This window comes from Marmota monax, unplaced genomic scaffold (genome assembly GCF_021218885.2).
Source record: "Marmota monax isolate L192 unplaced genomic scaffold, Marmota_monax_Labrador192_F-V1.1 WCK01_AAM20220418_F8-fsc00599, whole genome shotgun sequence".
Taxonomy (NCBI): domain Eukaryota; kingdom Metazoa; phylum Chordata; class Mammalia; order Rodentia; family Sciuridae; genus Marmota; species Marmota monax.
The window spans coordinates 17,067-43,635 of NW_026693178.1; the positions used below are offsets into that span (position 1 = coordinate 17,067).

General features: G+C 38.5%; 1 protein-coding gene across 1 annotated transcript; it reads right to left on the minus strand.

The window, feature by feature from the left end:
• Positions 1–2,748: 2,748 nt before the first annotated feature.
• LOC124100470 (S-adenosylmethionine decarboxylase proenzyme) lies at positions 2,749–22,910 on the minus strand. The gene is made up of 9 exons (XM_046455999.2): positions 22,465–22,910; positions 11,973–12,059; positions 10,420–10,546; positions 10,111–10,213; positions 8,470–8,512; positions 8,210–8,354; positions 7,994–8,086; positions 7,754–7,909; positions 2,749–7,360 (listed from the first exon to the last, which is right to left on the minus strand). The coding sequence occupies exons 1-9, from the start codon at positions 22,572–22,574 to the stop codon at positions 7,220–7,222; spliced, it is 1,005 nt and encodes a 334-aa protein (XP_046311955.1). The 5' UTR covers positions 22,575–22,910; the 3' UTR covers positions 2,749–7,219.
• Between the last annotated feature and the right edge of the window lie 3,659 nt (positions 22,911–26,569).

A 26,569-nucleotide genomic window follows, 5' to 3' on the forward strand; every position in this document is an offset into this window, starting at 1 on the left:
AGACGGGGTCTAAATTGCCCAGGCTGGTCTCCATCTTGCAACCCTCCTGCTTCACAGCTAGTCTTCCCTTTCTAAAATGTATTTTTTTGTCTCATAGCCTAGGTTGTTTTCTTCTGAGAATTATTCACATTACATTCCCATCCCTTTTTAAAGACAGCACTGCTAAATTGCTGAGGCTGGTCTCAAACTTGCAATCTTCCTCCCTCCACCACCTAAACTGTTTGGATTACAGGAGTTTTGTCACTGCACCTGGCTTAGTGTATTCACTTCTAATAGGCATCTCATGATATTGGAAATCATGCTCCATAATTTCTGTAACATTTTATCAGTCATGTTAAGACTACAAAATGGTGTGAACATAGTAGGTGGGAATCATTAACTGCCAATTAGGAAGCTAACCTTCTTGTGGGAAATAAAGAAACAAAACAGATAGAAAAAAAGTATTATAAGAGCAGGGATTTATTATCTAAAGGAAAACCTAATAAAGATTAAAGGAATTAGGAATGCCTAGAGACTGGATTGCAATTTAAAATAGGATGGTCAGGATAAGTCTTACTGAGATTTTGAGTGAAGACAGGTTGGTAAGGAGGTGAGTTATGTAGCTTTTTAAAAGAACATAAAGCTCCTGAGAGAATTATTGCCTGTAATCCCACCGGCTTGGGAGGCTGAGGCAGAATTACCAAATTCAAGGCAAGCCTCTAAGCAACTTAGCAAAACCCCCAAGTCAAAAATAAAAAGGGATGGGAAATGTAGCTCAGTGGTAAAGTGCCCCTGGGTTTGATCCCCAGTATCAAAAATTATAAAACTACCACAAGCACAAACACAAATTACTACAAGTACTTGAAACTATTTAAGTTCACACTATATGGAAATCTTTTGCTGAGAACAAATTCTAGAAAGGGACTCAACTGTAAGATGCCACTAGCCAATACTCCTCAGTCCTAGATCTTTTGTTGTTGTACTGGGGACTGAATGCAGGGCCTTGTACACATTACACAGATATTCTACCACTGAGCTATATCCCCAGCACATTTATTTGAGACAGGATCTTGCTAAGTCACCGGGCTGGCTTTTACTTGCAATCCTCTTGCCTCTGGAGGCTTTAGAGTTTAAAGCCAGTCTCGGGCTGGGGATATGGCTCAAGCGGTAGCGCACTCGCCTGGCATGCATGCCGCCCAGGTTCGATCCTCAGCACCACATACAAAGATGTTGTGTCTGCCGAAAACTAAAAAGTATTAAAATTCTCTTAAAAAAAATAAAATAAAGCCAGTCTCAGCAACTTATGGAGGCCCTAAGAAACTCAGTAAGATTCTCTCCTGAAGAAAATATAAAGCTGGGCTTGGGGATATATGGCTCAGTGGTTAAGTTCCCCTGGGTTCTATACCCAGTAACAAAACCCAAAAATCTGCGATCCTGCCTCCACCTTGAGTAGCAGGGATTACAGGAGTGGTCCACCATACCCATTATTTTTAACTGAATATTCAAAAGTAGTTGTACTTAGTTGTATGTATGAACACAATACCTAACCAGTACCCTAACTTTTAATGTTGCTATATGCTATTTTATACATAACTATATGCACATATATAATCTAAGGAAAGCCACAGAATTGGGTTGATTTTATTCAATTTATTTTGCAGGCTTTGAGGGTTTTCATCAACATCTTTTACCATTAAAATGCTAAAGCTATAGGCTGAAGCCACCAGAAGCAGATGTGCTACAAAAAAGGAGTTCTTGAGACAACAGCAATTAAAACTATTAACTAAAACCAGATAGTGGGACAGGGGCGCTGGGGTTGTGGCTCAGAAGTACCCTCTATGTACCCCGTGTTTGGGCGTCTATTTCAGTCCTTCTCCCTTTGGCACAGGGGAGCAAACCAGGGACACAATCACTGAGCAACACCTCCTGCCCCTTTTAAATTCCAAGATGGGGTCCTGTAAAGCCAGCCTCAGCAACTTATCAGGACCGTCTTTTTCTTTTGGGAACTAGAGATGGAAGCCAGGGGTGCTGAGCTACCCAGTCCTCCTCCTTTATTTTGACACAGGGTCTCATTAAGTTGATGAGGCCTTGAGCTTGCCATTCTCTGGCCTCAACTTCAAGTTGCTGGGGAAAAAAACAGAAAGTATTGAGAAAAATGACTTAAAATAACTTGAGAGGGGCTTGGGCTGCAGCTCGGTGGTAGAGTGCTTACCTTGCACACGTGAGGTACTGGGTTTGAGCCTCAGCACCACATAAAAATAAAGATATTTTAAAAAAATAATTTGAGAAATATAGCATCATGGATTAGAAGGATTCAGTATTAACAGTTTTCCATATACTGACCTATAGATTCAACTAATACTGACCATAATCACACCAGGCTTTTTAGAATACAAATTGATAGACTTATTTTAATATTTACACAGAAATATAACAAAGGAATCTTGACAAAGAAGAAAAATAGACCACCTGACAAAGAGTTATAAAAAACTTAGAAATCAGTGATATTGGCACATAGATATAGTGGATTGATGAATGAAAATATATTCCAGAAACATTATACTTACATGGTTAACAGAAATTTTACAAAGTTGCCTAAGTAGTTCAGTGAGAATGAAAATGTCATTTCAACAAATGATGCTAGAATAACTTGGGAGAAATCGAACACTATTTACTACTACACACAAATTTCATTTGTGATTGATCATAGACCTAGATATAAAAGCTTGAACTACAACATCATGAGGAAACAAACACCTTTACCACATCTGGGGGTAGGCAAATTTATTTAAAAAGAAAAGGTCCATTTACAAAATTGATAAATTAGGACTATTAAAAATAACTTCTCATTAAGATACTATAAGGAACAAAGTCAAGACACAGTGGAAAAATATTTGCAGAATAACTGAAAGCAACTTATATCCAAAATAAAGAACACCTACAACTGAGTAATAAACACAGCCAACTGTATTGTTAAAATGTGTAACACTTAAAATTCAAAGACACATTAGAGAAATGATCATTAGAGGAATGTAGGTGAAAATCACATTGATACCACTACCCATATGGAAGCCACAAAAAAAAATTTGTGCTAATGTTCATAGCAGCTTTACTCATATTTGCTTGAAAGCAATAATATCCACTAAAAGGAAAAGAAACAAATCATGAGTGTATTCATACAATGAAATACTTATTACTCAGCAGATAAGAGTTGTTTGAACGTCAATTTTTTGCTGAGATAAAGCATTATACAAAGTACCAAGAAAAATTTGAAAAGGCAAGATGAATCTTTGATATAAAAGTAGGAAGTAGTTAATTGAGTGAGGGGTGAAGAAATTAATAATGTTTAATTGCCTAGGAAGGGACTATTGGATATCTTCTTGTCCTGAGAGGATGCGAGGTAAGATATATTTTTACCAAAATCTTAAGTTACCATTTTCATGTCAATTGAAACAAATTTTATCTACAAAGAGCATGTAGTGAATTGATGGATGATGATGACGACAAAGTATGTTGGCATATAATGGATCACTGCTGTTCTGTTTACTTTTTATGTTTAAAGCCAGCCTGGATAACCTAGTGATGCCATGTCTCAAATTATAAAAAATAAAAGGTCAAAGGATGTAGCTTAGTGGTAGAATACCCCCATACTGCCAAAACCAAAAACACCTCACTCAAAACCCACAAAAACCCAAAACCAAACCACACACACACACATACCATAAAAGATGTTACAAATCTCAATCTATTTTCGACCCCTGAGGACAAATAACAGGGTACTAGAAATCCATTGACAAGTGCCTGTAATAGTTTAGTTGTCATCTAAAAGTCAAAGGCCTCTAACTTTGACTTTGCATGAAGTTCATCATATTCATAGGTTTTTCAGTATCCTCCAAGAAGAAACCCGTAAACATGTTAGTTTGAGTTCAGGTCCTACCGAACCCCAAACAGGATCAAACCCATGGGCACTTTATCACTCAGCTATATATCCCCAGTCCTTTTTTATTTTTTGGTACAAGTGTCTAAAGTTGATCCTGAATTTGTGACCCTCCTGCCTCAACCTCTCAAGTCATTGGTATTATCTGTGCCCACCACACCTTGGCTCTATTCCCGGCCTCAATATTGTACATCAGCAGAATTTTGGAAAGTTTGTTTTTACATCTCCATTTTGGGGTATAAAAGATTTATCACATATTACCTTAGTAATGATTAAACAAGGGAAAGTTTTAAGTAAAGGAAGATGTAGGTGGATTGGGGAAGTAAAACTAATGGAAATGTTTTTACACTGACCAACATAATATCTGCAGAATTCACAACTCAATATCAGAGACAGAAATATGAAGAATTCAAACAGTCTTTGAAGGCAGGAAGAAATGAAATTCAAATGAGAAGAACCCTCTTCCATTTTCACAGTAAAAGGTGGATGAAAACAACAAGTTTGGTAGTGGTGGGGAAGCCAGAAATTGGTGGTAGTTAATTTGTCTGTAAGAATATTTCCATGTATGTACTTGTGATAGAAACACAGGAACCTCTTTTTAAAAAACAACGCTGCTTGTTGAGTATAAAAATTCACTTACCTGGTTAAACAGGTACTGCACACAAATGTAGTATTTTGCTAAGATACAGAGTTCAAGCTATTTTGTCTAGGCTGGCCCTGAACTCAAGCAAGCCTCCTGATTCACCTTTCCAGATAGATCTACAGGTACTCTACCAAGCCTGGTTTGTTTTTATTCTTAAATTAGAAAATACTTAGCAAAATTTCCATTAAGTTTATTCTGAGAAAGATCAGAATATATAAATTTTCATAAAACTATTTTCAGCTAATTAGAGACAGGAAACTAGAAATGAAATTTTGTCAATTCAAGAAAATGAGAGGGGTTGGGGGTGTAGCTCAGTGGTAGAGTGCTTGCCTAGAGTACGTGGCCCTGGGTTTGATCCCCAGTACCACCACTAAATAAACATAGAACAAAACACAAAATATACCTCCATGAAAAAATGATCAAGCTTATAAATCTTCTCTAGTTTAACAATAAATGATATCCCCTATACCCCATGGTTTAGAAGCCTAACCTATAAAAGGTCCATAGTATTTGGTCAAGTAGACATAAAACAGATCAACAGAAAACTTTCTTAATATCACTAGACAATTAAGTAAGCAAACTTTTATTGAAGCTTAAATTGTGATACAGAAATACATTTCAACTGATTTAAGTCAACACTAATGAAGAGAGAAATACGGCACCAAAATTTTCCCTCTTCTATCACACTAGGATAGATCCTATTCAATCTACAGTTTTCATTTTTATAGGCTTTGTTCCACACAAATTTGTGCCAAGTTTTCAACATTAGAAGTCTTAAGACTATTAAATGGGGAAAGAAAAAAATTTTTTAAAATAAAAATCAGACCTCAAAGCCAACAAACATTACCAATCCACTGATACTGCTCCAAAACAAAATCCACCCTTGAGTATAGGTTCTCACAACAGAGCAAGTCAAAACATTACGTGCTGTGCTCATTAGGAATCAAACAGATCGAGTTGATTGAAAGCTTCCTCAATGAAACCGAATGCTTGAGATATAAGTCAAAACAGTGTTCTAACCACCTGATTTCAAACCAAGCAGATTTTGTTGAGAAACACTGAAAAAATGCTTTTCGTTTAAAACTATGGAAGGAACAAAGCATCACTGCATCAATCCAGAAATTATCAAGAAAATATTGAATTCAAGAAATACAAAACAGTCAATTTTGCTGTTCTCAGTTGCTTAAATACCACAGTATTTGCAAATATAGATAAAAGATCACAACTCTTGAAAGCCAGTATTACTTGTCATTTCTCACTGAATATTTTTAGAATTTTAATTTTAAAAAATCCATCCATACATTCTGCTACACATGGGAATATCTGAATAACATGTACAATTTTCATTCTGGGCAGTTATTCATTTTATCTTTGAATACCATGGAAGGAGGAAGATATTAAGGGAACAGATGAAGTCAGAACAAGTTATCAATCACATAACTTTTAAGTCTTAAGATGGAAAACCACTGATCTGCTTTGAACCAGTTTATAATACACTATTATAGGAAATTAGTGGCAATGATTACTAAAAGTAAAAGTTAAGGTGGATGATCCAAGCTGACAGGATTTAATGAATCCAGGACAACCTATATACTAAATCTCCCTACTTATCTACTTAGTGATAAAAATCCTTTTATATCACTACTTAGCAAGTTAGGAAAGGCATGGTACTGTTTGAAGCTAATCTCATTTATCAAAGAGCATAGCATAACATGGGGTGTACAGTTTAGTCAGCATACCCAAATCTATAACTCTATGTCCTCACTGCTAGTCAATATTGGAGATGCTTAAAATTCTTTTGTGAGAAATATTTAATATTAATATTTAATATTGTCACTTACCTTCCAAAAGAGCCCATGCCATTAAAAAAGAGGCCAAATTAATATGCCCTTAAAAGAAAATTAAACCCGGAGACTTTTCCCCACTTGGGATATAAGATTAGTATATAAACCCACAGTGTAAGTTTATTGCTTCATTTGTGGGGCTGGAGGGGAAGACACCAGGTTGAGGGGAAAAAAAAAAAAATCAAAAGACTACAAATGCAGAAACAATTATTAAAATAGTAAATACACAAAATGAGTAACTGGAATCATTTTAAGGACTTGTGAAAGAAAAATTTAATTGCTGTTGCAAAAAACATCTGTATGAAGTAGAAACTGGATTCAATAACATTAGTAGAGAATATGTTCTAGAAAGTGGAGGTAATTGGATGTAAAATTCTGGCAGCAATATAATAGAACAGTCCCAGATGGTTAGGCTGAGGCCAACACCTAATGAGGACGAAAGCCTTGTCTGTGGGGAATTTTGGACGATACCTGCAGAAATATTACACTGTGCATAAACCAAATTGAATTGTTTTCACAAGTGTTGTAAAGTTTCATACAGTAAAAGTTTTTTTCTACATGCACTTCAATTTCACAGCAAGAGTGGCATAGAATATCTAAACACAGAAGAGAGCATTCATGCAAGATATCTAACTCCTTGATATAATAATGCATACACTTCAAAATGATTACACTATCATTATCATTACATCTAGGGCTTTCTGCAACTACAAGGTGGTGGTCATGGAAAGCATGGCCCCCAGTATCATCATCTATAAAGCAGCCACCACCTTCTATGTGTGTTCTCTTTTTGCGTTTTTTCTTCATTTTCCTTAATCAACTCTGCTGTTGTTGCTGCTTCTTGGCAAAACTGGTAAAAACGAAATTGTAATCATTGAACATAGCACTCTGGCAATCAAGACGTTTAAAACCTTCAATCTTCTGGGGTGATGACAGCACTGTGCGACATTTAGAACTCTGGGGGAAAATTGAAATAATCATCAGTGCCTCCAATCTGTAGGTATTTTCAAACAAAATAGTTATGCAATAAATATCCTTCTATCTTAATGATACTGGCATTTTATTTAGTTTACCTTTCTTCTAATGGGCTTGGGGGCATGGAACATTTTATGGTCCCCCACTAGGCCTGTCAATAAGGAAAATAAACATGATAGGAGGAACCCATCAATTGGGCTGGATATAAAACAAGGACACACAGAAGTTAATGAAATACAAGCTTCTGATCTACTAGTAGTACCTCTGGATATCTGAGTGACTAAGTATGTGTGCCATCTTAGAATACATCTTACAACAGGCCTCATTATCTTCATTTCCTTTTAAACATTTATTGTCAACAAGAAATCAAATTACCTGATTAACAAACAAGGTGGTCACAAATTTTCCTGGCTTGAAGACTTCCACAACTTTCCTGATCAGGTCATCATAAGAGGTCTGACTTAAGTTTGTTTCAAAGCTAACATAAGAAAATTCTGGTTCTGGAGTGATGTGAATAGTCCAATAAGTTCCCTTAGAGAAAACAGCTTTGCATTAGTAATGGAAAATATTTTAATATATTTATTGAAGCAAGATAGCAAGATGTAATTTACTTACATCCGATTTCATTCCATTCATTGAATACCCACAAGGATTGAACAGTGTGGCATCAATGACAGAACCTGGTATCAGGTCACAAATTCCACTCTCCTGGAAAAGACCAAAGACCAAATTAAACATAAAATTGAAAAATAAACAGAGAATGAGATAAATAAAAAAATGCAGCATTAGAGCAGAAAAATCTAGCAACAATTTTTATTAAAAAATGCTTACACGAGTGACATCCTTTGCAGTAACACCATCTTTCATGTAGAACTGGTCCATAACTGCTGGGTCAAGCTCACTCATCAAAATTTCCAGGGTTTGATCTGGCTGACTTATTACCCGACTCTCTGGGAAATCCAGAGTATACAAGTACCTGTATGAAAGTAAAAAATAGTTCCTAAAAACAGCAAGTGGTAGTTTAAAATAAATCTTATATGGACAACAGCAAAAAAAAAAAAAAAAAATCCACAAAATTTTATCAAACATACCAACAGTCAGAATTCATACGTCCCATACAATATGCTGCTCCATCTGTTGAGAAGAGAATGTAAATAAACCCATTTTAACATGATAGCTTATTATCACCTATTTAACAAGTGAGATTATATTATTTGCCACCTATAAGAAATTTCATCAAAAAGAGTAATTGAAGTAGATAGATTCTAAGATAGACAGGATTGCATACCCCAATCACATCCTGTCCTTAAAAAAAGAAAGAAAATACCCCAAACACATTTTTTCTGTCTTTGAACAAAGTACACTTCGGCTAATGAGTTGGTTTAAATAGTTAACTATGGCTTACCTTCCCCTTAAAACTCCGACAGAAAATGGAATTTGGTCACCAGTTATCTACTTTCCCAACTAAATACAAACAATAATCAGCCCTTACAAGCTATTTGCACTAAATACCTACCACTCTCTGATATAGCCTAGTAGTGTTTCCTATTAGATGTGATAGGTTACTAAGAAGATACTCTCAGATCCCTTATTTTCTTTTTAATAATCATGCCTCTGGGGGACTATGTGAAGTTATCAAATTATCCTAGGTTTTCAGTCTCACTTAGCAAGTCAGGGTACTGGAATTAGGTAACCTTAGTTCCCTAACCTCTATAAGTAAAACAGGCATTCAATTCCATGATTTTCTTTCTTTTTTATTATAAGAAAGTCTTGCTGTATTTATATTTCCCAGGCTGATCTTGAACTCCTGGGCTAAAGTAATCTTCTTGCCTCAGTTTCCTTAGTGACTGAAACTACAGGCACATGCCAGTGTCAAAGCTTCCATGGTGTCCTTATTCTGCTGTTTCAACAGCACTGATTTGAGATGCAGTTATTTTTACAAGAGCACACAACACAAAATTTGAAATAAGTTATCTACTAACTCATATCTGATATTTTTACTCTCTATAAATTCTGCATGTACATATATATTTTTGGTAGCAAGGATTTAACCCCAGGGCATTCAACCACTGAGCCATATCCCCAGCTCTTTTTTCTTATTTTTCGAGAAAGGATCTCCCCCCTAAATTGCTGAAGCTGGCTTTGAACTCGTGATCCTCCTCCCTCAGCCTTCCCAGTCACCAGGATTTCAGGAATGTACAACCACGTCTGGCAAATTCTGCATATTTTCTTTTTTTTTTTAAAGAGAGAGGTAGAGAGAGAGAATTTTAATATTTATAAGTCATCAGCGGGCACAACACCTTTGTTTGTATGTGGTGCTGAGAATCGAACCCGGGCCGAACGCATTCCAGGTGAGCGCGCTACCACTTGAGCCACATTCCCAGCCCTGCATATTTTCAATAATATAAGCTATTATAAAGGTCACCATTAGCTGTGTGTCAGGCAAGAGGATCCAAGTTTAAGGCCACTCTGATGACTTAGTGATATCCTATCTCAGATTAAAAAACAAACAAGCAAACAAAAACAAAAACCAACCAACCAACCCCCCCCAAAACCCAAACCACTATTGTACAGATAAAACATCCAAGTATGTTAAATTTTGAAGAAATAATGAAGAGTATGTATACAGGACTATATATAGATCCTCTCATATATTAAAAGAAAAAAGATCTCTGAAAGGTTACACCCTCTAAGTTCAATAGGAAAAATGTTTAAATTCTATTTGAACTTACTTGGGAAAATTGCATTAAGAAATTCTATTTCTTCCTGGAAATTCCGGTGTGGGTATCCTTGATGAGAAGGCTTCATGAAATTCTTACGAGAATAAAAGAAGCTCTTGAGGGAAAAAAAGAGAGAACACAGATGGATACTAAGAACTTCTGAAACAATTCAACTATTTTGCAAATCAAAAGTCAGCAAAATTCACACTCTTAAAAAAAAATATTTTCAATGATGTACTTTTTGAAGCAACAAATTAGCTAATGAAGTGACACTAGTATAGTCTCTATTTTAAGGCTTAAATAATGTTTCTGAATACTTACTTGAATTGAGTCAAACCCACTGTAATCCCTAGCAAGCTTCAACAGGGGAACCAGTGCTTTCAGCAAGAGGGTGGTACCACATGTCTTCAAAATGAAACGTCTCTTGGAGACAAACATGCTACTCTCACTGTAGTTGAAAAAAGTCAAAGGATTATTATGAGATTTTTATGTACTACTGATGATATAATTAACCTATTACTACATCATCATTTCTGATTTTTGGCTAGTACATTAAACTGTCAGTATTCAAAGGAAGCAAATAATGTACTACAGAAGTCTTTCTTTGTTATTAAAACAACAACAACAAAAACAGTTTAAGATTCTAGAATCTTCACTGAATTAGCTCATTATACATAGCCACCTTCCTCTTCTATTCATAAGTATCCTAGGAACACTAGCATCTAAGAATGAAAGATCTTTCTACATCTATTTGGGACAGGATCCATTCTTGCTTTCTTCTCCACTTCCCCCCAATTTAATCTGGGCACTACTACTGAGCTATATTCCCTATCCCTTTTTTGGTTTTATAATTTGAGAGAGGGTCTCTCCCCCGCCCTCTTTTTTTTTTTTTTTGGTACTGAGGATTGAGCTCTGGCATTTGACCACTAAGCCACATGCTCAGCAACTCTCCCTTTTAAAAATATTATTTTTTAGTTGTAGTTGTACACAATACCTTTATTTTTTTTTTAATGTGATGCTGAGGATCAAAACCAGGGCCTCACACCCGCTAGGCGAGTGTTCTACCACTAAGCCCCAGCCCCAGCCCCCCCACCCTTTTTGTATTTTACTTAGAGACAGGGTCTCATTGAGTTGCTTAGCGCCTCACCATTTCTGAGACTAGCTTTGAACTCATAGTTCTACTGCTTCAGCCTCCCATGCCACTGGAATTACAGGCATATGCCACTGTGGCCAGCTTGATTGAGACAGGGTCTCATTAAGTTGCTTTGGGCCTGGATAAGTTACTGAGGCTGGCCTTGAATTTGTGATCCTCCTGTCTCCGTGCCCTGAGCCACTAGGATTACAGGCCCGCACCACCGTGCCTGGCTTGCTCATTCTCTCATCTGGCTCCAGATGGCTAACTATAAACAGTAGTCTAAAAACTGTCACTAGTATATGCCTAAATTATTTAAACTTATTTACTAAATACATATCTTGCATTACTTATTCCCACATCCTATTTCTGCAACCATCCCAATATTTCTTTTTACTAGACAGATACAGAAAAGTATTCTGATAAATACCTGAATACTCCAAACATAAGTAGAGACTTTATATACCTTGTTTAATACAAGGCCCATCACAATATAAACTAGTCAAGATACTTATAATTGCTACAACTACAACGCAAAGATGGCAACCAGCTTGAAGAGCTATTAAGTTTCAAAATCTGCTTAGAAACACCAGGATTACTAACTTTGTTTTATACCACAAAATTCTTACAACCATGGTGAACATTATCATACAACTGAGACTGAGGGGAACAATGATATTTCACATAAATTTATGATTAGAACCAAAAATGGCTAGTTAACACCTGTTCTATAGGAACTTACCTGAGTACATAAGCTTCCTGCTTGTCAGTTTTTGTCACACTTATGATTGAACATTGCACATCCTTCAAAAGTATATCCCATTCAGATCTATTATTTAACAACAAAAAATACGATTAGTTAACAGTACTTGCCTATTCATAAATGCTCTCCCACTTGACCTATTCTTTATGACTACAAATCACTAAAAGAAAAATGAGCAAAAATGCGAATAAGCCACTTAGGAAATTCAAAGGCTCACAAACCAAGGAATTCACTAACTCATTATGGTTAAAGAAATTCAAGTTAAAATCTGATATTTTGTGAAACTCATATTAAAAAAATTCATTAGCTGTTGATGAATCTTTATTTTATTTATTCATACGCAGTGCTGAGAATCAAACCCAGTGCCCCATACATGCTAGGCTAGTGTAATACCACTGAGCCACAACCCTAGCCCCTCAAACTCACATTTTTAAAAAGAGCATCATCTGGGTTAGGGTATGGCTCAGTGGTAGAGTGTTTGCCTGGAATGCATAAAGTCCTGGTTCAAATTGTCAGTACTAAAAACAAGCATGCCAGGTACGGTGGCATGTGCCTATAACCCCAGTTACTTAGGAGGTTGAGGCAAGAGGATGGTAAATTTCAGCCAGCCTTGGCAACTTAGTGAGACCTTTGCCTCAAAAATAAAAAGGGATGGGGATACACAGCTCAGTGGTAGTACACTCCTGGGTTCAATCCCCAGGAAGACATATATACATATTTCATCATAAGCAGAGATTTAAAAATCTGAATGATGGAGCAATCTGGTACTCTTATACTATACTGTGTAGCTAGTATCTCTTGCCATCAAATTGGCAGCGGGTCAAGTCTAGAAGCACTTGCATGTAATCGCCAGCCATCAGGGAGGTTGAGGCAGGAAGATCTAAAATTTGAGGCAACTTAGCAAGGACCTATCCCAAAATAAAAATAACAAAAAGGCTGGGTTGGAGCTCAGAGGCAGAATTTTAAAAAGTAAAATCTGCTTAAGTCTAGCAGTAGATTTGAACTTATTTGTAATTCAAAAGCTCACAATGTACAAGTTAAAGACCCACAGCAAGTATCCCAATTCTACAAAAAATATGCTTTAATGTAAAAAGTAATAATCAAGGGCTGAGGGAAAGAGGGAAATAGGGGAGGGGAGAACAAACCAACCCAGACCTATATTTGGTACTGGGGATTTAACCCAGGGATGCTTTACCACTGAGCCACTCCTCCAGCCCTTTATATTATTGACTTTGAGATACTAAGTTGCTCACTAAAGTTGCTGAGGCTGCCTCAGAACTTGTGATCCTCCTGTCTCAATCTTTCAAGTTGTTGGAATTACAGGTGCCCTGCATCCTCATCTCCCCCAGTTTTATCTATCTATCTATGTTGTAGATGAACACAATATCTACATTTATTTTTTTTCAATGTGGTGCCAGGGCTGGATCAGTGCCTAATGCATACTAGGCAAGGACTCTAGCAGCTGAGCCACAACCCCAGCCTCCCAACTCCCCAAGTTCTGATAACAAAAATTGCCTCTGAATATTGCCAAAAGTCTCATGGATAACATATTACCCCCAGCTAAGAAACAATGATATGAAGAAGTGCTCTTTAAAAACAGAAAAAGTAATTCAAACCAGAAAGCATTTTATCCATATTTATTTGTTTTATAAGCACCCAAGAATTGTGTAATAATTTTCAATTACCAAATCAGTATTTTGTGGTCCTATATGCACACATTCCAATATTATCATGCCTCTTCAATCAGCTTTGTAACTATTAGTATAATTTATTGAATCACTGTTTAAAATTTACGATACCAAGAATTACCAAACATCATTGTAAAAACAGTTTATAATATATAGACTAATGATTCATCGAAGTGGGTTTGTGAACAAAACAAGACACCTTCCACCATAACTAGTTTGATGACTGACATTCTAATCATAGATATATAATTTTGAAAATGTTGGGCTGGAGTCGTGGCTCAGTGGTAGAGTGCTTGCCTAGTATGCATGAGGCACTGGGTTCGATCCTCAACACCACATAAATGTAAAATAAAGATATTGTGTCCACCTAAAACTAAACAATAAATGTTAAAAAAAAAGAAAGAAAATGCCTCTGCCAATTGCAGAAAACACTTGTCTTTCCCATTATTTCTATGAACAGAAAGCAGGACAGTGAAAGCTCTTCCTCTAAAACAGGAGTCAGCAAACTTTCTGTAAAAAAGCTAGAGAGTAAATTTTGCAAGGCAAAATTGACAGTCTATGTTTAAACTACTCAGCTCTGCCCTTATAGGGAGAAAATAGCCAAAGACATTATATAAATGAATGGTGTGGCTAGGTTCCAATAAAACTTTATTTACAAAAGCACACTTATTGTCCCCACAGCAAAGTGATAAAACAATGTGCTGAAATCTTCAATTGTTTTTTTTAACCTTTCTTATGTTCAAGTAAAGCAGCATTGTATTGACCTCTTTAGTTTTCTTTCACCTTTCTTGCTTCTTGATTATCCATCCAACTGTCTTACAGTGTTCAAAGCAATTACTTTCTTTCTCTTAAGAATGAAAAAACCTATCTGAACAGTATTATTAGATGACAAATGATTTGACAAGTACTCCACCACTAAGCTACACTAAGTGCATTCAGGTTTTGCCAAGATAGAAGTACAATACATGGTCTTTTACTAAACTAAAAACCCTGGGACAGATCCAGGTGCAATAGCATGTGTTTTCGGTCACAGCTACTCAGGAAGCAGAGTCCTAACACCTCAAAACAAAGCAAGACAACCCTGGACAGAACGCAAGATTTCGAAGTAAAATGTTAACAGGTGAACTGAAGAAGAAAATCAAAATGCTACTGAATCAGCAGTCCTGTTTTTTGCTTTCTTTCCCATTTGATATATGTTGGACTGGTTTCAGGCATCCAGAAACCCTGAACTTACTTGGTGAAAACAAAAAGTTCCAAAACAGGCCTTTTAGTTCTGGTCTGCAACAAGGGAGCCCTTTTGGATCCGATAATATGGGGAAATCCCATCTTTTTTGGTTTGGCTCCCCCCTCCATTTTTTCCTATCCTTGCACCCATTAAGTCCTATAGTAGCTGTGGTGGCTAGGAAGATACCTACAACTATCAACTATAAGGGAGAACAATTTTAAAAATATATATTTTCAGTTATAGATGGACACAATACCTTTATTCATTTATGTGTATGTGGTGCTGAGGATGGAACCCAGTATCTCTCATGTGCTAGGCAAGTGCTCTATCACTGAGCTACAACCCCAGCCCAGGAGAATCTTTTTTAAAACAACTGTGGTCCCAAGAACAAAGAACACCGTTGAGATCCCTGTTACTTATCTCCTTCCTCCTCCTCCTTTCTCTACTTGGTCCCAGAAGAATACAGTCACAGGCAATGTACTGCAGAGTGGAGACACTAAAGCCACTTTAGGAGACTGAAAAGAGCTGAATAAAGTGATCCCCAAAAAGTCCCCCCCCCAGGCTCAAACAAGGACCTTCCACATTTAAGTCAAATGTTCCACCACTTAGCTATTCCTCTGGCTCCCATAAAATTTTATATGAACACCCCTAGATTTTTTTCATGGATCTGACCTTTCATAGCACACTGAAGCTATGAAAACTGAAATATGGGGCAGACTACCTTCTCAGCCCCAGAATGATATACTAAGGGAACAAATATGGATAATATGACAAAGGCTTTCATAACTAAACTGATATTGAAATCCATAACATAACCCACAGATGTTGGGTAAATCTTGATGCCTGATCTAACCAGGTGGATTGTTTGCTATAAAATTTTTTTAAATAAAATCAACAAAGGGGCTGAAGCTGTGGCTCAGTAGTGTAGTGCTTGCCTAACATGTGCAAGACCCTGGGTTTGATACCCAGCACTCAAGGGGGGTAGGGTGGGGGGTGGAGCAAAGGATGCAACAATTTTCCTAGGATATACAAATGGCTAACAAGTATATGAAAAGATACCCAAAATCATTAATTAGTAATTCTACCTCTTGGTACATAACTAGAACTATTGAAAGCAAGACCTAGAAGATAGTCATGGTTGTACTTCCATGTTCGTAGCAGCATTAATCACAATAGCCAAGAGGAAGAAGTAACCCAAATGTGGTACATGTATACAATAGATCATGCAGGCTTTAAAAAGATGAATTTCTGCCACATGCTATAAAATGAATGAATTGAGAACATTATGCTATGAGCCAGTCACAAAATTCAAATACTATATGATTCTACCCATATGAATTATCTAGAGTAGTCAAAATCATGACAGTAGAAAGTAGAAAGCTGGTTGACAAGGGCTGAGGGGCATGGTAATTAATGTTTAATGAATACAGCTGGCCCTATGTATCTGAGGACTGAGACCAAATGCAGGTGGGAAAATATTGGAAACTGTCTCTACTAAACACACAAACCTTTATTTTTTGTCATAACATAGTATAACTCCATGTAGCATTTACATTATATTAGGTATAAGTAATCTAGAAATCTTTTAAAGTATCTCTGGGAGGTTGTGCACAGGTCATATGCAAATATTGCACCATTTAAAAATACATATATATTTTTAGTTGTAGATGGACACGGTTTATTCATATATTGATTGATTTATTGATTGTATGTGGTGCCAAGGATCAAACCCAGTGCCTCACACATGCGAGGCAAGTGCTCAACCACAGCCCCGGCCCCATATTGCACCATTTTATACCAGGACTTTTATATATATAATTGACTCCATGGGTTTCGGCATGAGAATTTGTGTGTGCTAAAATCAATTTCCTATGGATACTGAGAAATCTTTGCACAGAATCTCATTTTACAAGATGAACTACAGTTCCAGAGACCTGTTGTACAATATTAAGTATAATTACTACTGAACTGTATCCTTAAAAAGAAGCTTCCAGGTGATTCAATTACTTCCTAAAGTAAAAACAGCTAGTTTTAGAGTTTAATTTACTCATAACTGTTTAAAGTAAGCCTCCCCCCCCTTTTGTTTAAGGAAACAAATCCAGAACATTACACTGCTAATTATAATCACAGTAATAAGCTATCTCATGATCTTACCAAGTTTAAGTCTTTTATCAGTATAGTTACTACCACTTTCTCCATTTGTTAATACTTTCAACATGTGCTCCCTTAAAGACAAGTGGTTTTAAAAACACGATTAAATTTTTTTTTTAAATGATGAGGAATGCCATGAGAAGCATAGTTCTTCAATAGGAAGCTTTTCAGCTCCAAAACATTTACACTAAAAGGTTTTTTGGCAATAGGCTATAAATTCCTTCAGTGTAAATGACTAAAACTCCAACATTGTGCAATTATGTAGTTAAATAAGGCATCAGTTCAGAGAAGGTTAATGCTGAGATGTGATTTACCACCTTTACTGAAAATTTTGTTTTATAGTTTACAAAATTTGCAAAGAATAGCAGGATATCCTACCAATTCTAAATGACACTTTCAACACAAGATTCTAGTTTTCATAACTAAAAACACCTGTAACACTCCCAAAATTATTAAAACATTTATTCTCTTCACCTCCACTAGAATTTCCCAGCTAAACTCAACCTCCTTACCATGAACAGCTTGAGGTCTATTATCAATTTAAAAGCAAGAAGGATTTTATAATCCTGAAAAAAAAAATTAAACTGTTTTCTCATCAAAAATTTTCTAACAGACTTCTTCCTCAATATTTCCACCCTGCTCAAGTTGCCATTTCTTATAAAAAGGCTTGTTTGGTCCATAATTTTAGTGCAATGGCCCTAAGGCATTTTCTATATGGCCAGTGAATTTTATCCAATATTCTGAGCTATATCCCCAGCTCTCTTCTTTGGTGCTAGAGAATGAACCCAGTGTCTTGGCACACAGCAGGCAAGTGCTCTCCCATGTGCTACAATTATAATCCATACTTTTAAGATCTTAAACTTCAGGTTAACCCTAAGAAGTTGCCTCTCCCTTTTAATATTTCAAATTCAAATACCATATGAAGTAAGTTTTTTAAAACCCACAGATCATCTGGATGTCTAGTTGCTGTTCAACAAACGTTAATACTCTTTAACCCAACTATACCAGCTAAGGGTTTCTTTTGTTAAGAACAAACAAAAACCCCACATATCTCTCTTCTCATTTGAGAAATTTAGCACAAAAACTTCTCATTACTATGTAATTCTTTTGAATTACACTCAAGATGAATTACCCTATAAGAGGGTAAGAACTATTTAGGAAAAAAATAAATAAAATTCAGGAAGAAGTTTCCAGCTTGATTTGCCTTTAAAGCTGGGAAAGATACACAAATTTTGTTTCAAGCGCTTTCTATTCCCTTATCCACAAATCAATCCCAGGTGAACTAAAGATCTGATTATGAAAGGTAAAATAATCTTGAGGGGTGTGTCTTCCAGACTTTGGCATGTCTTACATACAATGCAAAATCAGCTAATTATTAAAGAGAAACTATCAATAGGCTTTTCTTCTTCTCAGAAAGATACCATACAAAAAAAAAAAAAAGGAATACAGCAAGAAAAATATTTCTAATATACATCTTACAAATTGAAAAGTCAACCCAAAGGTAGGCAAATAGACCTGATTGAACATTTCATAAATAGAAAAAAAAAAAACAAAAACAGAAAAATAGCACTTGCTTAAGAAGGATGCTCAAAGCTCTGGGTTCAATCTCCAGTACCATGCTCATCAGTCAGGAATTTATCTCCAAAAGTCCCTCATGCTCCTTCATAATACACCTCTCCCTTATTCCATCCTCAAGCAAACATGGATCTGTCTTCTATCAGATGAGTTTGCACTTTTTAGTGTTTAAATATGTACTTTTGTCTAGCTTCTTTTAATCAGTGTTAATTACTTTTACATTATCATTCATGTTCTTGCATATCAATGGCTCATTTTTAAATGTCTGGGTAGAATTCTACTGTACGGACATACAATAATTTGCTCACCCATTTGCCTGTTTTAGTAGACATTTGCTTCCTGTTTGGGGTCTATTATAAATAAAGCTACCAAGAACATTCACGTAGAAGTCTTTGTATGGAGACATATTTGTTATCTTTGACTAGAGGGATTCATGACAGATATTAACTTTTTTAAAAAATCGCCAGATTTGGGGGTGGAGCTCAGTGGTGGAGAAAGTACTAGCATGCGGCCCAAGTTCAACATGGGCTTGTACCCTTTTCTATCCTGTCAGAGAATGTCCCAGTCCTTCACATCTTGTCAAGTCATGTTATAAAAATAATGCTGACCACAAAATCATTTACATCCTGGGAAAATGTGAAAAGGTTATTATCATTTCTTCCTTGGATATAATATTCCAGTGAAACCATCTGGGTCTAGTTTTCTTTGTAAGATGATTAATGACTACTTCAGCGTATGTAATAACAATTATTGGGACTATTTTAGGTTTTTTAATCTACTTGTATCATTTTTGGAAAGGCATTTTTCTAGATAAATACCCTTATCTTTTTAATGTCTTAGGCATCTAAAAAAAGTTCCTTGGACACCTTAGCCTTCTCAATCTCTTAATCATTTCTATATTATTATGTTTAATATATTTCACAAATAGACTTGTTTACTTTAACCCAGACTGTTAATCTTTTAGCAGTCACCTTTTGTCTATTCACCTTTTAATGGACATTCAGGGCAGCAGGATGGTCAAGGATAAGCAAGGACTTTCTGGTTTTCAATTTTTTAACCATTTAATAAACACAAAGCTACTAAGAGTATTCTGTGGAAGGATGAATGTACAAAGCAGTCTAAAACTCTCCAGTGACTATTTTTCCTCTTTGAATAAAAGTAACTGCTGCACATCAAATCGCTAAGGCATCTTTCAAGTGTATCTTTTTTATTACAACTTGGCATCATGCTTTCTTCTCTAGCCTTGGTTGCTCTAAAAGAAGATTTTTGTCCTTAAATTGAAACCTAAAACAAAGGTAATGTTTTACTGTAGAAAACATTAACCTATTTAATCCTCACACTACCTCAAGGTATTCCATTATTGTCTCCATTTTAAAGATGAGGAAAGGATTCACACTATTTAATGCAGTTAGGATTCAAATCCAGAGGCCATGAACTTAAGCCACTTCATTATGTATATTCTTCTGACAGATAATTCTTCCAGGGGTTTTTCTGGGGCCTGCACCAACTCCTCAAAGACCAGTCTCCCTTCAAATGATTCCTCTCTTGCTAAGCCATTGATTTTAGGCGATATCTATTCATTATTTTTCAGATACTTTTCTACCTTAATAGCCCAACCAGTGCATCCTTAGCTTGACTGGCTACTAAAAAATGTTCCCACAAAGGCTACCAACAGATGTCTTCCTTACCACAGATAATTTTCAGTTATTACTTAATTTGCCTTATCTAAAGCATCCGATTTGTGGTAGATTACCAATGGTAGTTCAATGAATGTTAAATGCCCACAATGGCACCAAGTTATGAAATCTTAAAAAAAAAAAAGGCAAAACCCAGAATATTCTGTCTTTAAAGGCTTAACTTTTGCCATCATTTTGAGTTACACTGAAGCAGTAAAAGTATTTCAGATGTAATAAGTACCATGTAAAAGTGGTTCTTAAACGTTTAAAGAAAATGGGCTGCCTTGTAAAAAGCCTTTCTCCCTCTCCTTCACTCAGTAAACACTTTACTAAAAGAATCCAAGCACAAATTCTGGCATTTTTGCCTTAGAAGAGAACAAAACTCTTCTATTAAGAACGTGTGTTACAAATTATTTAAGGCTTCAAATATGTGAATAACTACACCAACATAACTTTTATTATTTTCGAGGCCTGTTCTTGCCAAGATTTTCTAGGTGATAATGCAGATGCCAATAATTTTTCCAAATGCCTATCACAAACAAGTTTTCCTACCTCTAAAAATAAGCTTCGCCGAGGTTATTTTGGAAAAAAGTAACCTCTTCCATACACACACACACACACACACACACACATATTTTTAAAGTGTTTCTTTTGAACTGGGCCTGGCACATATGCCATGTTAGACATTATAAGTGCCACACGAAGCTTGAAAAATAAGGCCCGTGGCATTTTAGTAACCAAGAATTTTTCCCCTACAGTGGAAACGTTCAAGAACTGCGTTTCCCAGTGTGCCTTAAAGTCTCAGCAGCACGTGTCCGCCTGGATTCTCTTCTCCAGTTGCTTTTTGTCAAGGGACGGCTGCAAGCGCAGCCAACATTCCTAAAACGCCCATTGGCCCACACCCTGGGGCCAGGCTCTTGGAGGAGCCCAGGAGCTCATTGGTCGCCGCATCTCAATGAAGCGGGACACGCCGGTTTCTCCGCCACACCGCCACCCTGGCCTCTCTAACGCGCCGGGAAACCGCGGAGGGGCCTAGGAGGGCGACGGGTTGCTACTGGTGTGAACGCCGCCAGGAACAGGGCCCATGCATCCTCAACATCGCCTGTGCATTTATCTGCGCTTCCATTTCTACAGCAAAACTACAAAAAGAGCACTACCGGGCGACCAGCTCAGCTCTCTCGCGCTTGACCTCCCACGGTGCGAGTGGGGCCCCATTCCTTTCCTTAAGCTTAAGCATTAAAGGTATTATGTCCTGGGACAGACAAGCTTCTACCCCGCAAATGTGGACAGACCTCCCCACCCCTGCACCTCTCCTCAACCCTACTGCGGTCTCCCGGTTCCTGCCGCTCAGTAACAGGTTACACAACCCAAGGTCAAGAGACCAGGGGGCAACCCTTGGCGAATCCACGGCGTCTCCAGTGGCTTCCCCAACATTATCACAACCCACCTACTGCCCTGAAAACGCTCTGCCATAGAGCACGTTAGGGCGGCGGTGGGGCCCAGCCTCTGCGACACGGCGGCTCCCGCCCAATCCCCGCCGCCCAAGCGCCACACGTTGTCCGCCGAGACCGCGGCGGGAGGCCTGCTCGCCAACCCCTCCACCAAGGCCAGAGGGCCCCTTCCTCTAGGCGCCCAGGGAGAGAAGAAAAAAAAAAGAGTCCCGCTCGCTCCCTCCGCCCCTACCCGAAGCGGGCACACCCGAATTAGCGCCTGAGCCAGCGCAGCCACACCTGCCCCAGGGAGCCCGCGCAGCCTCCCACCCAGGCGCCCGCCACCTTTCAGGGCCTGTACTGCCAACAACGGACAGGAGTGTGGAAGAGGCATGGGCCGCAAAACCACGCCGCGCGGCGTCGCCCACCGCCCGCCGCCCCGCACGCGCGGCCGGGGACTTTACCTGAGCACGCGGCCATGCCGGCCTCCTCCCCTCCCCCAGGGCAGTGCCTGCCGGGCAACGGGAGAAGCCGGTTCCCGCCTCGCGTGGACGCGCTGCTTCCCCACAAGACTCCGCGCCCTCCACGGCGGTCGAAACGACCCCTGCTCGCGGCCTCGGCCCCACCTGAAGGCTGCGGGTATCCGGCAGGGGCTAGGGTCTGGTGCTTTGAAAGCAGAGACGACCCTCGGGCCCGGATCTGCGGGAGAGCGCCACGGACACCTACCTCGGGATAGTGCGAAGATCCCCAGATCCTTGGTTTGCGTCGGGTTGCTGCCGGGAGAACCAAACCTCCAGCAGCTTCTCGGTCCCTTCGAAAAAATGTGCAGCTTCCATCACCGTGAGACTGCGAACAACCAACAACCACAGAAAATCAACTAAATTAAATCTCTTCTCCCGCCGCTGCCGCCGCCGCCGCCGCTGCGGATTGTTTCAGCTGTTACTAAAGTTCAGGTTCCTTTTTTTTGCTATAATTTTATATTAAATTTTTTTAAAAAAGGATTAATAAAATTTTCCCGGCTTTGTGTGTGTGAGCGAAAGTTGAATGTGAGTCTGTTGGAAATAGAGGCAGATACAGTTCAGTCTCTTGTAGTCCGCTGCTTTCCCGTTACAGAGAGTAGAGCGAGCGCTAGCTAATGTCGCCGGCCATACTGTGTAAGCGAGAGCGCTGCGTGAGTGCAGACCTTATATACGGCGGGTCTCCGAAAGGCCAGGAAATGACGCATAGTCCCGCCCCCCACGACTCATAGGAGCAGCTCGCTGTCACTCATTAGTGGCTGAGCCGCGGCTGGCTGGCGTTGGGCCGATAGGGAGCGCTGGGAACTACCAGCTGCGCTGCAGATGGAACTATCACAGTCCCCTGAGCCGGATCCTCCGCGGCGTTGTCCGACGGGGACCAGGAACTGGGGTTGAATTCAGAGTGGGTGGGGAGAGCGGGAACGGAGTGAGGAAAGGCTGTCCAGCCCTGCATACAACTTGTTAGCAGAGAACATGGGGGCGTCCTTAGGGGTGTTGGCGGGTTTGACTGGGGTGGTGGCCTGTGCTAGGTTGGCTGGTGGTTTTGATTCTGTGCAGTTTGCCGCGACTGCTGAGGTACTTGGCCGTTCTTTAAAGTGTGTTTCCTTGAGGCGAACGCAATCAAGCATTAAAAGTCAGCATTTGTCCGTGACACAGAAGGTGCCAGGGGTCGAATTAGAAGGCGCTTTTATTCAGCTCCCGCGTTATCTGACGTGCAAATGAATGTAATTCTCGACCCGTTTACACAATAGCCAGAAGCGTTGTCTCCTTTTCAAAAGGGGAAAAAGCAACGTGGCGTCCCGCCTTGGAGGGCTCCTGTACCTATCTCTCACCATGTGACTAGGCGAGCCTTGGAGTTGGCCGAACGCAACAGCCGCCCTTGAACTGGTCGGGAATTTATTCAGCAAAACTACTTATAGAAACTAGGTTTGTTAAATATAATCTGAGGCTATTTGATAATATGTTTCTTAAACTGATGAACTGATTGAAAGGGTGTCCTCCCAATCCCCCAAATTTGCGGCGCAGTTATTGATGTAACAGACTCCAGAGCTATCACTTGAGGCAATTTAAAGAACCATTTCTCTAAAATATCACTAATCAATGTAAAGTATAAAGTAGTTGTAAAGTCTACTTTATATTTTAAAAGTAGTATGAAGTATACTTACGTTTAACCCGAGGTGGCAAAATTGTAACGAAGTTATTTATGACTTGGAAATACTGGAGTAAAAACCACCTTGACATAAAAACTACCATTGTCACAAGACAAAGTAACTTACTCCTATTATTCGTAATGAAAAACTTTCCTCAAAGTGAAATAAGATAATATCAGCATGAAAAATCCACTGAAAATGGCATGGTGGGAGTTCCTACTGTAGATACCCTGCAAGATGGTACTTGTCTTACAAGAACAAGACCAGTCACCATGAAACTTGTGCCATGTTTTTAAAAGCATCCAATTCAAATTGGGGATTGGAACAAAAGATAATAAAATGCTACTTATTTTATTATAATAATAATTAAAAGAGGATGTAATTGTTAAGCTTGGAATAAAGATAAAAGGAGTATTTCTATTTTACAAGCTATTCAATTATTTGATGGTTGCTTATTGAAATGAAGAATCTGCCTACTAAACCACCTCAAACACTAATTGTGGTATAAACATAATTTGGCTTATAATTGCTTATAATTAGTTGCTTTTCAATTACCATTATGCTTTTCCCAATGCAATTTAAGTCAATATAAAAGTGCCAAGAATCTTGGCAAGGTAAATCCTTGTTAATTTGATATAGGATAATTTAAAATAGTGTCTATGAATTGGACTGATCATTTGTAAAATATATAATTTTTCTTAGGCATCATTATTGTCTTGAAGCTCAAAGTCCTTTGTACTTTTTTTTTCCTTTGGTACTGGGGATTGAACCCAGGGGTGCCTTACCATTGAAGTACATCTACAGCCCTTTTAATTTTTTATTTTGATACAGAGTCTTGCTAAATTGCTTAGGGCCTCCCTAAATTGCTGAGGCTGGTGTTGAACTTGGTAATCCTCCTGTCTCAGCCTCCTGAGTTGCTGGGATTACTGGCATGCCAACCATGCCCAGCTCTTGTACTTATTATTAAGTTAGTTAATCTTAACTTAAATATTTCACTGAACTCAACATGTCTAAAACATATTTATCATTCCTAAACTGGTTTCCTTTCTCATCAACCTCTTCCCATTAGAGTGTCCTTTTTCCCTCATTAAAAAAAAAAAAATACTTATTGAGCAGCATTTGACCTTGCAGGTCTTCTTAAGACACCACTCCCCATACTCTTTTTAGTAATCATTCCTAATAGAATCTCAACCTTGTGTGTGTGTGTGTGTGTGTGCATGCACACGCGCTTGCTAGGAATTGAACCCAGGACCTCCAACATGCTGAGTATACACTTTATGACTGAGCCACATCCCCAGCTTTATTCCAACTCAACTTTAGAAACTCCTTACCTGACTCCACTCTTCTCTTGAGTTGTAACCCAATTTCTCTGCTCCCCTTAACAGTAAAACTCCTTGAAAGATATAAAAGACAAGTCCACACTTGCAATTTCTACCTCATTGCTTCTTCAAATCCTCCAAATAGAATTTTATCTCTAGGACTTGACCAAAAAGCCACTTCTCAGGGTCCACATCTTGCTAAACCCAGTGGTTCAATGGTTGGTCTCAATTGTCATTTATTCAGTCTTTTTGTGTGTGCTCCTATGGTACTGGGTATTGAACAAAGGGTCTCATCCAAGCTAGGCAGGCACTCTAAGACTGAGCTACATCCCCAGCTCTTTTTTCTTTGGCAGGGTGGGTAATAGAGGATTGAACCCAGGAATAGTTTACCACTGAGCTACATCCTGAGCCCTTTTTTCATTTTTTCTTTTGATACAGGGTCTCACTAAGTTACTTAGGGCTTTGCTAAGTTGCTGAGGTGGTTTGCGAACTTGCCATCACACCTGGCCCCAGCTCTTTAAAAAAAAAAAAGAAAATTTTTTTCCCCTTTGGTACCAGGGATTAAACCCAGGGGTACTGATCCACCGAGCCACATCCCCAGCATTTTTTTTTTAAGATGTCAATGGATCTTTATTTTATTTATTTAAATTTGGTGCTGAGAATCAAACCCAGTGCCTCACACATGCTATGCAAGTGTTCTACTGCAGAGCCACAACCCCAGCCCCCCCAGCCCTTTTTAATATTTTATTAGAGACAGAGAGTTTCACTTAATTGCTCAGGGTTTTACTAAATTACTGAGATTGGCCTTGAACTTTGTTTATCCTGTCTTAGCCTCCTGAGTCACTGAGATTACAGGTATGTGCCACCACACCCAGCTTTTTTTAAAATTTTATTTTGAGACAGGGTCTGCTAAGTTGTTCAGGGCTGGCCTGATCCTCCAGCTTCAGCTTGAGTATATTCAATCTTTCAATAGCTTGTTGTACAATTACCTGTACTTAGCCAAGCGTGGTGGCTCACTCCTGTAATCCTAGTGCCTGGGAGGGTGAGGCAGGAGGATTGAGAGTTCAAAGCCAGCCTCAGCAATTTAGTGAGGCCCTAAGCAATTTAGTGAGATCCTGTCTCAAAATAAAACATAAAAAGGGCTGGGGATGTGGCTCAGTGGTTAAGTACCTCTGGTGGTTCAATCCCCTGTACAAAAAAAAAACACAAAAAACAAAACAAAACAAAAAAAACCTTGTACTTTCCTTTTGTGTGTGGGGAGACCAGGTGGAGGTGGAATTAGGGTCTCACAAATACCAGGCTCTACTACTGAGAATGCCCTTTCCAGTACTCTACCACTGAGCTG